At 26.7% G+C, this 12717-nt stretch overlaps 2 protein-coding genes across 2 annotated transcripts in view; both read left to right on the forward strand.

The window, feature by feature from the left end:
• Positions 1 to 401: 401 nt before the first annotated feature.
• LOC107171734 (solute carrier family 35 member E2A-like) lies at positions 402 to 3488 on the forward strand. Its single transcript, XM_089224330.1, has 10 exons — positions 402 to 501; positions 578 to 616; positions 1500 to 1677; positions 1747 to 1885; positions 1957 to 2072; positions 2323 to 2455; positions 2523 to 2576; positions 2637 to 2840; positions 2913 to 3075; positions 3357 to 3488. Exons 3-10 carry the CDS (start codon positions 1509 to 1511, stop codon positions 3405 to 3407), a joined length of 1029 nt encoding a protein of 342 aa, XP_089080456.1. The 5' UTR covers positions 402 to 501; positions 578 to 616; positions 1500 to 1508; the 3' UTR covers positions 3408 to 3488.
• Positions 3489 to 9860: 6372 nt separating this feature from the next.
• The window catches only part of LOC107170719 (eukaryotic translation initiation factor 4 gamma 3-like), a 29346-nt gene continuing 26489 nt past the window's right edge, over positions 9861 to 12717 (forward strand). Inside the window, exon 1 of the mRNA XM_089221901.1 lies at positions 9861 to 10373. Coding sequence (XP_089078027.1) covers positions 10313 to 10373 — 61 coding nt within the window. The 5' untranslated portion in view covers positions 9861 to 10312. The remainder of the gene's footprint in view (positions 10374 to 12717) is intronic.

The raw sequence follows: 12717 nt of genomic DNA on the forward strand, positions 1-12717 counted from the left end.
TAAACTCAAGGGACCCCCGGCTCCGGTCGCCGGACTCGATGGCCAGATAAAGTAAAATAAGTATGAGTGGCTCCCTTCGCCTACCGGCTCCGGTCGCCCAACTCGAGGTCCTCCGGACCTCTCGATGACTGCAACATCGTTTTTCACTCATTAATATACGTAAGTTTCAAGAAAAAAAAAAATTAAAAAATCGTAAAAGACGTGATAAACGCAACGTTGCGCTCATGCGTAAAAAACATAAAATTGCTAACTTCCAAAGCCCATAACTTCGAAACTAAGTCCGACCGACAAATTCTGATTGCACCATCGTTCTTAAATAGTTAATATAAGTATGTTCCGAAAAAAAAAATCGAAAATTTTGAGGGGGGTGGTAAAGTGCGTTTAAGCCATACATTTATTTAGGTACAATTTCATAACTGAACAATACTACTATAATTGAACCTATACAATTATTTGGCAATGAAAATATGCTAGAAAAGAACATGTCAACATCCTATGCATGTCAGTTACTTATTTAATTTAATTTAATTTTAAATTTTATAGTTTAATAAATAACTTTATATTTTTTATTTAATAGGTACAAATCCATCTATTGACAATTTAAACACTTCCATTAGTAAGTTAATAGTTTAAACACTAATTTTAATTACACAGCACATACAATATTGGAACGATTATAATTTTTTTTTAAATTTGTATTATTATTTATTAAATTATTTTATATTTTTATTTAATGTTTACAGTTTAAATTTATTTTGATTGTAAATTGTAATCACTAATCACTATAATTTTTATATATATATAGAATAATAAAGTTACATATGTCGTTTACTCCATGCCAACCTGTAGTATATATTTTTCTCTCTTTAACAATGATGGCTTGACACCTCTCTCTCTAAGCGCAGTCCATCTCTTTATATGTATCGTACATCGTACATGAACAATAAGTATCGTACAAATACGATAATTATTGTACGTCTGGCAACGCTACACCCATCACAACTCAAGTGCAGGCTAACACCACAGAGGCACACATATTTCAATATGTCAAATAACAACTAAAATATATTATGAACTTCAATATACTTACGTTATATCAAACATTTTATATTGTTCTGTGGTTATATTTATTCGACAATGGAAAATCACCGTTTTCGTAATCAATAATTAACACTCAACTTGATACTAACATACTTACCGGTTTCGAACCTATTTACGGTTCTATGTTCTTGTTTGTATACAAAACAACATATAATTATAAGTATCGTTAGGAATGATAAGATAAGACTCAAAACGATGAGCTAAAAACATTTTTTGAAATAGGTATCGTTTTTTCGTGACGTGTCTCTTATTCGATAAAAAGATTTTCCTAAATACATTTTACTCATTGACACTTTCCTTACCTACTCATATTTACCGACACATCTTCTTACTTACCATGTAGTTATTAGTTTTAGTTTGTTTTAATTTTGTTGTTCTTGTATTAATGTGATATAAAGCGGACATTTATGACTCAGCTGCCAAAATCTGTTACCATTGCTGAGAAACGAGTGGAAGATGGCTTACACTCGTTCAGGGCCATCGCATTCTTGGTATTGTGGTATTTCTTCAGCGGATGTACATTATTTTTGAACAAGTATATCCTTTCCTATCTAAATGGAGATCCTACAGTACTGGGTAAATATAATTATCACTCATATTGTTGAGTGTGTTAATGTTCAAATTTTGGTTTTGATGTGATTTAAGGAGCATCTCAAATGATCATGACAACTATATGTGGTTTTATCCAGCTGTATCTACCTTGTGGGATGTACAAACAACCAACACAGCGATCCAAAAGACCGCCAAACTTTTATATTCATATGTGCTTAGTTGGTTGTACAAGGTAATTTTATTATTTTTATATATATATGTAAATTTTTGTTCACAAATTGTACTGTAATTTTTTGCTTACAGATTTATCACTGTACTTTTAGGACTTATTTCTTTAAATTATGTAGCTGTAAGTTTTACAGAGACAATTAAAAGTTCAGCTCCAATATTTACTGTATTTATTTCAAAATTGTTATTAGGTATGGTGAATATTGTAAAATATTAATATACATATTATAGTGTTTAAGAAAGTGCAAAACAGTATCAGTTGTCCTTGTCTTATTTAGATATAGTATGCATTTAAAAATATTTAATGTAAAAAGCATTTTATCTAGTACTTGCAAATAATTTATGTAACACTGAAATAATTATGAATTTTACAATTAATATTAATATAAGTTAGATAAAATGTATTTTATTATATTAAATTGAGAAAAAATTTTATTTTAGGAGAGCAAACAAGCGTTTTGGTAAGCCTATCTTTAGTTCCTATAATGGTTGGCCTGGCATTATGTTCTTCAAATGAAATTTCATTTAACCTACCAGGATTTATAGCTGCCCTTGCAACCAACTTTACTGAGTGGTAATGATATGTTTTTAATGTTGTTTTTCTCAAACTCTTAATGCTAAATAATAACATTTTTCTTTAGCTTACAAAATGTCTACTCAAAAATGTTGATTAGTGGCGATAAATTCAAATATACGTAAGAATAAAATAAATTTAAAATTCAAATACATTATAATTAAATGTTTTTATATTTAAGACCGGCTGAATTACAATATTATACAAGTTTAGCTTCAATTATTATTCAAATTCCTGTGTCATTAGTATTAGTTGACATCAAATATGCGGTTTCTAATACTAGTTTATATCTTTTACTGATGTTTATATTAAATGGAGTGTTTTTCCATTTCCAAAGTATTACAGCATATGTTCTAATGGACTACATAAGTCCAGTTACTTATAGGTAATAATTAATTTAATTTTCAGTCTTATAGTTTAGATTCAAAATTTAAGTTTCATATTTAATACAATTTAGTGTGGCCAATACTGTCAAACGTGCATTTCTCATATGGATGTCAATTATTTTATTTGGAAATTCCATTACTCTCTTAAGTGGGCTTGGTACTGTCATAGTTATTGCGGGAGTTGTAATATATAATAAAGTAAAACAGAATGATATTAATCGCCAGTCAAACATTGTGAGTAATAAACAATAGTTATTCTTTATTACTTATTAGTTATTATGAATTAAAAATTAGATATTTATCATAATTTATTCCCCTTTGATTTTTAAACACTAGGTAAAATAAATAAAAATTATTAAATAGCATTCTTATTGTAGTGTTATTAATCTTTTGTTAGATTTAAATTAACTTATATAAATGTATTGATTAAACTTTAATTTTATAGATTCTTGCATGTGATTAGTTATTTTGGATTTTATACTTACACTTATTTTAATACCATTTTTTTTTTTCAGGAATTAGATAAAATACTATTAACTTCTCCATACAAAATTCGAACAATTTAGTATAAACAATATTATACTTTACATTTCTATATTATATATTTTATAATGTTATTAAGATAAATATAGCAAACCTAACCATAATACCACCTAATATGTATATTTATTCATTTGTTTTACTGAAATCATTGTTACATCTAAAAATATGAATGGCCTAATCATGTCAAATACAAGAAACCCCTAACAAAACTAAGTTGAATATGCCAACTGCCAAAGAAATTATACAGCAAAAAATTTTTTCATATATAAAGTATTTAAGTATTAATTATAATATTTTGATTAAAAGTGATTACATAAACAAACCCATTAAAAATTGAAAATGTATTTTTAATGTTTATCAATGACATTACATTACGTTAGGTACCTACTTACATCTTTGGCGGCTCCAAGGGGGCCCTATTTGCTGCGGCCTCTCCCAAACCCGTCTTTATAAAAAAATTTATAATTAAATTTGTTTATAAAAAAAAAATTATTAACAAAAAAAGAATATTATAATATTGATTATCGACTATTGTACGACACGCACAAGTATAATGTAGATACTAGATAGAGCTATACATATACGATGTACCGATCTCTATTATGAAGAACCTATAATGCTATAAATTAAATACTCTATACTAAGGTATGATACTATTATATTATTATCTTATTACCCATGTTTAAAACATGAATTACGTAGCACACATTTCTGTACGGACTACTAAAATAGTAAATAGTAAATACCAAGTTTATTATCTTGATAAGAATAATTGTTATAATCTTATTCTATAAATAATCTTTTTATCATACAGTTTTGTGAAATTATAACTGGGTCCCTTCCCAGCCAAGGCTCTAGAGCCGCCCCTGACATTTTCATTATTCGTTAATATTTAAGTAATATAAATCTTCAAAGCTAAAGATTTCAATAGGTACTTAACAAAGTTTCAATTTATTACTTAAAAATAAATCAAATAATTCTTAACATTAAATTTAATTAATTTTCTCAGGTAATATATTTGATATGAAAAATGGTTCTTGAAACGGAATTCAGATGCAGCCGTCACTGAGTAGTATGATAATGGGTTTTAAAGATACGGTGCTATGAATATTTGAAAACTTAATCCTATAAAATATATATATTAATAATTGATCAAAGTATAATATATGTATTATAATCCTATAACAAATATATTAGACGACGTCTAGATCCAATATTGCATCTATATACTATCAGATCCTCAATTACGATTTGCCTAATAAACAACCCCGAAAAAAATAACCCTATAATAAAAATAAGTATTAAAAAAAATTTAGATTACAATATCAAACATAAAAAATAGTCAATTTTGGTAAATGTATACGGTATACATAATATATTAATATCAAATGTTAATAATAGGTAATACCTACGAAAAAAAATAGGTTTATGTAATACTTATATTAGACAACCGTTTCCTTTAATTAAAGTAATATTTTTTGTTAAACGTGTACATCTCAATATTTGATTAGTATTTAACTGATCACATAAAGGTTTTAATATTTTTTGAACGGTTTGCAAAAACTCGTTTTTATTTTTGGTAATGATTAGCGTCCAAATCAATGGGTGTTATCCCCCAATTAAATGGCATAATCGAATGTTCTATGATTCACAAAAACTATTGGTTCGGTGGTCAACCAAGATTTTAAAGGAAAAAATTGGAGTGCATTTATCATAGACATATAACATATATTAGAAGGCTATGGTATCGATTTAAGATTTAATTTTATATGTTCAAAAAGTTACATATTCAATATATATAGGTGCAACTGTGCACGCCTTAGATCATATTTAAGATACAAGCGATACGTAGTGACCTGTATCGTCATATTACTCATGTAAAACCTAAAAGTCAACACCTTGTAACCCATTTAGTGACAAAAATGCCAAATCATCCAACATACCACAAATGACAAAATGCATCAAAATTATAATCTTTTTTTCTAGTCCTATATATTCTGCTAATTTTCTGTGAGTATTCTGGCAATCTGCTATAGATATATGACAGACAGTCTCTGTTAAACCCAAATTTATAACACCATTTGTGGGCTGGTAATAATTATACGTATGTTATACATTTTACTTTACGTAATCATATAATACTAATATTGCAATTCATTCACTAATGTATAAAACAATATTATTTACAATTTTATACTTCTGTGGATTAGTTTTAATTTTTACCCATCGCGTATACAATATATTATATATTTTTAATTCAGCAAAATCTCATATAATGGGCCCGGGCCGACCATATAATATACGAGTATACCGACCATTGCCTATTCTTATTCCTGACTATTAAAATTGTAATAGCTGAGTAATTACCTACTACTTCAAATTTAAAAAAAAGATTCATCAACATTTTTTATAAAATATCTACTAAATAATTTAAACTATAAAAAAAGATCCAATTGGTCGATAGACACACGGTGTAAATTTCAAGTTTCTACAATTATTCGTTTTTGAATAACATCAAAATAAAAATATAAAATTATATAATACAATTATAGAGAAATAGAATGAATATTCAATGTTGTAATTCAAATACTAATAAAAATTTAATTGGACGTTCCGGAAGACATTTTTTATTTGACAAAAGTAATATATTACTAGGTATTGAATTTTCAAATATTATATTTACAAAGATGAATTTTCATAAATTTCTAAATCAAAATAAATTGCAAATTTTCGTGATTTTTACGTATTTTGTAAAAATTCAAACTTTCAATGCTTATTAAAAGAAATTGTGACTATATGTATATTTTCAATATTTTTTAACTACCATTGTAACAATATATTAGAAATCTTGTATTAAATTTTGAAGTTTTTTTACCCAACGAATAAAATTTAATTGTCATTTATAAAAAAAAAAACTACTATGATTAAAAATGTCAGATGTCCATAAATAACTTTTAAAGATTTGAAATATATTGAATATTCAATCAAATATAGAATATTTCAATTTAAAAATTCAGTAAAAATTGTATGCATACATTCTACGGTAATTCTTTTAGAGATACACCAATATCTAAAGACTAAAATCGACTTTCTCAAAAATTGATTTTGTGTAAAAATTCTCGTTTTTCTTTAACTTTTTTTGTTATTCCCGGTGCTTTTGAATACTACTAGGAATTTCAAAATTTGAACTCTCTAGTGCACCAATTGGATTCACTTTCCAAGCGGAAAAAGCTACTGAAGTTGAAAATCGAAACACTATTTCGACAACTAATCGTGTATACAGATACGAAAAAAAAAACACACATCGTTGTAAAATCAATACATTCATCGCTCTGCTGAATTCGTACGATTTACCTACTATATAATTATAATAGCTATTACCTATAACTACCTCTAACTTTTAACCAATTGAACAAGTTCGGCTGTGCGGGTGAAATAACTAACTTGGCAAGTTCCTAATAGCCAATAGGTAATAATAAGATCGAGAGTAGCTAGCAATAAGATAACTATAAATTATGGATGTATACAATGATTTAATGAGTTATTTAACTTAACCATAATAATATGTTTATGATTTTTTTCTAAGTTTAAACTGGATTAAGTTCCATCTTAGAAGCAGTATGATAAAAGTAAATGTTTGATATTTTTTGGAAACCTTTGTATCTCAATGAGTACCTAACAAACATAAACATCTTATGAAAATTTCAAATACTTATGGAGTTACAGACTACGGTAAATGGTTTTTGATTTACATTAGAATCAGAAAATCGTATGAAAATTTGTTAATTAATTTATAGGTTAAAATTAAAAAAAAAAATTTCAAAAATAATATACTTTTATTATTTATACTAGATTCTAACGGATTGATTTTACAATGATGTGTGTTTTTTATTTATCATTATTGTTTTTTAACTTAATTAGTTTTTTCGTTTGGAAAAATGGAAATTGAATCTAGTTGGTGCATTTGGAAGGTCAAATTTTAAAATTCCTAATAGTTTTTACGAGTATAAGCAATGGGAGAAAAAAAATAAGGAAAAACGGGATTTTTTACGTAAAATCAATTTTTGAGATAATGTTAGATATTGGTGTAACTCTAAAACAAATTATCGTAGACACATACATTTTTCACTGAATGCTTATACTGACATTTTCTATACTTCAAAAATTTTCAAAATATTTCAAATCTTTTTAAGTTATTTATAAACATTTGAAAATTTCAATTTATTCAGTTTTCTTTTATAAATCACAATAAAATTGTATTCGCTGGGTACCTATAAAAACTTCAAAATATATTACAAGTCTCTTAATTTATTGTTATAATGTAGCTAAAAAATATTAAAAATGTATAGTCACAATTTATTTTGATAAGCATTTTCAGTTCGAATTATAACCAAATACAAAAAAACCTCAAAAATGTGCAATTTATTTTGAATTAGAAATTCATAAAAATGTATTCTCTTAAATCTAAGATTTTAAAATTCAATACAAGATTCTAATGAGTTTTCCTACTTCTATCAAATAAAAAATGTCTACTTTTCAAGTCAAATTAAATTTTTATGAGCATTTGAATTACAACATTGGATATTCGCTAATTTTTCTTGTACTTACCTATATTCTTATGTTTTTGTTATTCGAAAACGAATATCTTGAAAATGAACTAAATAAACTTGAAATGTACTCTATATGTTTATTTTATCAATTTTATATTTGATAAAATTTTCAAAATATTTTAACAATTTTTAAGTTATTTATCTATATATTTTATGAAATTTTCCGTTTTTTGATTTTTTATTCCATAATAAAAATTCGAATTTTTCATATGCTTATAAATATCTTAAAAAGGTTTCGAAAATGGTATGATGCGTGGAAATTGCTTGTATAAACATTCAGTGAACATTTCATCTATATGCAGTTCTTTTTAGTTTTCGAGTTACACTAATAACAAACACAATCGAATTTTTCGAAAATTGGTTTTGTGCAGTAAAAATCTCAGTTTTTCATTAATTTTTGTTTGTTTTCCTTACCACTTTTGTAAACTATTATGGATATTTAAAATTTTTACCTCTTGAATGCAGATTGCACCAACTAGATTCACTTTTCTATAGTAAAAGAAAATATGCTTTTGAAGAAATTCGAATCATTTTTACTGCCCCAAAAAGGGATGACAAACATACAAAAAACAAATCATCATTGTAAAATCAACACATATCACTCCACTTAGAATCTAAAATTATTTTGAAATTTTTTGATCATAACTTTTACAGAAAATTTTAAATTTTTTTTGAAATTACTATTATATAAAGAACGTTAAAATACGTTTTAAAAAAAATATTCTCAAACATCGCTTCGAAGCTAGACTGAATTCATCCCAGAACCCAGAATTAATTATAAATACTATGTAGCACTTAGTAGCAGTATCGATTATCACCTAATTTATTATTTATATGTATATGAAATATTATATGATAGTAAGTTTTATTGTGGGTAGTCAAGGTACGCACTTGACTACTCTGCGAGTAGTTTAATGTTTTCAAATTATATAAAGAAATTATTTTCAAAACCGTTAATAGTAAACATAAACAAGCTTTTTTCAGTATCATTTTAGAAATAATGAGTGTACTACGTGAAATCATCGACATATTATGGTATATTGGTATGTACACAATTATTTAATAAAAAAATATAAAAATTATTGGTAATTTACAATTTTGATCATAAACAACCTATTGGCTAGTATAGTTAGATATACTTGGATTTCGAAAACAACCGTTTTGTTTGACAATTAATAATAATAAATAATGTTCTCGTTGGTAGTAAAATAAAATAATATAAATAAGTATATTGAATAATTTATGTCCGTTATTTTTGTACTTTCATATTTCTGTCTAATTTAATAAGTTTCTGACATTTCCGTGCAGCAACCGATTTACGGTAAATAAATTAGAGATAATAAATCTTAGTTTAATATATTATTTCACATTCGTTGAATTGAACAATCAACCAGGGTCCACAACCACAAGTCCACAACCCACTGGATCCAGCGGCCAGTGAGACAGACGGCAGTGACCAGTGACGGCTTGACGCTATCATCGGTTATCACTTATCAGTCGTTTTCAAAGTTCCACAATCATAGCATTTTTCAGTGGTTCTCAGCTACATGTTCGATGTGTGGCGTTGAGAATTAATAATCGAAATAGCAAGAAATAATCTGGTAAATAAATGTACCTATAGTTTTTAGTTTCTGATAATCATCAATTATAAATTTCTGTCTCAACGTTTTTAATTTTAATTCCATGACAATTGCAGTACAAACGATTTATTTTTATATCCATTTTCGGATTTGAAAACATCAAATTTAATCGAGTTTTTCGATAGTTACCACTTACCACCATAGAGGTTGGCCGGTCTGGTGGCACCGATTTTCCCCCCGTTCACATGACAAACAAGCTTGCAGTGGCTAGTGACTGCATCGTGCGTATTGTTAAAAATTTCGTATGCAATATGGCTGTGTAAAACGTCAAATCTTATAACCCATTTTATATCAATTTTTTTTTTATTAAAAACACGAATTGCTTCTTTTTTTTATTTTCTAAACTTTTTGTGTTATCGTCTATATAGTGTTAGTATTAGTTGTCGTATTATTTAAAATAGTTAATTTTTTATCGCAATTTTGTATATTTTATATACATAATTTGTGCCCATCCCAATTTGGCACTGGCTGCCAACCGTATATATTCATTATTTGATTTTTTATCCATCCTAATCGCGTTTCGTACGCTTCGTATTTATTTGTGATGATTATTTCCCGATCGGTTCGTCCATCGACGAATCACGACTGATACGATATGTTGGCCAGGTTAATATCGTCAACTACCGGAATACCGAGGTTCGGCGCTAACGTAGCATCGCACAAACGATCACAGTGAGCATGAACAATCGAGGGCAAAACCCAAGTCATCAAAGGAAAACCTACGAAGGGATGTATTCAAGTTAGTAATATTTAACATCAAAGAATTAATTTTTCAACACCCTTGACCAATAATAATAACGCCTAAAAATTTATTTGAGTTCGAACTAAATTGACCAATTGTAGATGTTAAAATATTTGAAATGAAGGTAAATAGATAGGTAGAACTCAATTTTAATGTTATCACAATATTTATCTTCGTTTTCTGGATTGACTTCGGAAAATAGATAAAATTACCATGCAATATTAGTAGTTGCAGCCTAAATTCCACTAAAATTAATATATTTAATTTAAAATATTCAGTAACAGTAGAATGTCAAGATCAAGTTGTTGGCATTTTTGTATATTGTTATTAAGATGCCAAATGTTATCTTAGAACTTCACAGATTGTGTTAATGATATAAAATGCCTACAAAGCATTTAAATTTTAATTGTATCTTAATTCTCAATAATTGTCTCCCCGATCTATAGTGATGCAGTCTTAATCAATGTTTTCTATTAAACAGTTGTTGTCATTTAATAGTTTTAGCTTTATATTGTGTTGTTAAATTTGCATAGGTATGTACTTACTTACCTACTTTTTATTTATGAATGATTAAATGTAAACTATTTGATTTTTAAATGAAACACTCAAATGATTCATATTTTTATTAGCTGATTGTAATGCAATCGATTTACCAAATTATTGTTATACGCACATTCCAAAACAACAGCATAATACTATATTTTATTACTAAATTTATTCTATATAACTTGAAAATACTTTGTATTTGTAGTTGCTTAACATTGCATTTATATTGGTTTATTACATTTTTTTTTTTTGTCACTACAATGAATATTGAATTTTTGCCTTCTTTGGGTAGCTTATTAGCATTATTAAGTTGATTTGTTATCAACACTTGGATAAATAATACATTTAAAATATGTATATAAACTTATTTAATTTGGGTTTTAATTAAAAAGTACTAAATATATGCCGGTTCTTACGATGTTAGGTTAAAGTTAACCGACACTTAACCAGCAGGAATCTGCTGGTAAAAATCCCACTAACCGTCAGTTAACTGTTAACAGACTTTGTAAGAACCAGCCCTAGAATTAAATTAATAGGTTAGATTATCTATGATTTTATTTGGTTACATCAGTTAATAGTTAGGTATGGATATAAATTATTTCCCAGTTTATCTTATAAGATCATTAACTGCAGTTTATATTATGATCTACTTAGTTCCACTCTTCCACTTATTCAATTTAAATATTATAAAAATAAATCTTAGTTCATTATTTTGATTACCTATAGGTACATACTGTCAATTTTGTATTTGATACTAAAATTAAAATAAACAAATACTTAACATAGGTACTGTTCAATATAAAATATAATTTATTGCATTACCTTCATAAAATGCATGTTCAGACTCGGATTTTTTTTTAAGGTATTCAAAATTAATTTGAACTGGCTCTCATTCATTCAATTTTGATGTCATATTTTAAGTTACGAATTACATTTCTTTTATAAAATCAAGACTAAATTGTCCTACCCAAATATTATATCAAAAATAAAACTTAATATTTAAATAAATATATTTTTTACTGTGTATGTTAGTGGACAGGATTAAACATTTTAAAGCTCTTCTAAATGTATCACCTAGATTATAATAATCAAATCTATAAAATCCAAGAAAAAAATGCACTTAACCACCTGATGGATCTCAAGTTGGATGGGGGTTCCTAACCTAGTGTAAGGAAAGATAAATAATTTAATATAAAAAATATAAATAATTTAACTTATCAAACTACCTCAGAAACAATATAAATAATAACTATAATAGACTAATTACCTTGCCTTTTATTCCTACAAAAAAATGTGGTTATTGTTTGTATTTCATCCCTTCAGTTTGTATTAGATACATAAAACCTCTATTATTATTTTGTACAAATCATGTAGAAAATCTTGATTTCATTATTTTGTTTGGTGAATTATATTATATAATATGTATGTGACTTCACAACTCTGTAAAAGTTTTGGCTACCACCGTCACTGATCTCCAATAATCACGATACTGTATTCTTTTCTTCCAATCGGTTACTTATAACCTCTCTAGATCTTGTTGCTTTCCATCTATCCATTGTTTCTTGGGTTTGTCTCTGGATTTCATGCCTATTGGCTTATATTAAACTGCTGCTTAGCTTGTTTCCTCTCGTCTCATTGTATGTCTAAACCATTAGATTCTTGGATATATATGTCTATAATTTATTAAAAACAATAGTTTGTCCAGTATCCCTGTATTTGTGATGATGAGAAACTGGAAGAATTATTGTTTATCTGTATCATTTTTATTATATATTATATTTAATAAAAATTATAT

Source organism: Diuraphis noxia, unplaced genomic scaffold, assembly GCF_037042655.1.
Source record: "Diuraphis noxia isolate RWA-SAM2 unplaced genomic scaffold, SU_Dnox_SAM2 contig0003, whole genome shotgun sequence".
NCBI classification, from domain to species: Eukaryota; Metazoa; Arthropoda; class Insecta; order Hemiptera; family Aphididae; genus Diuraphis; species Diuraphis noxia.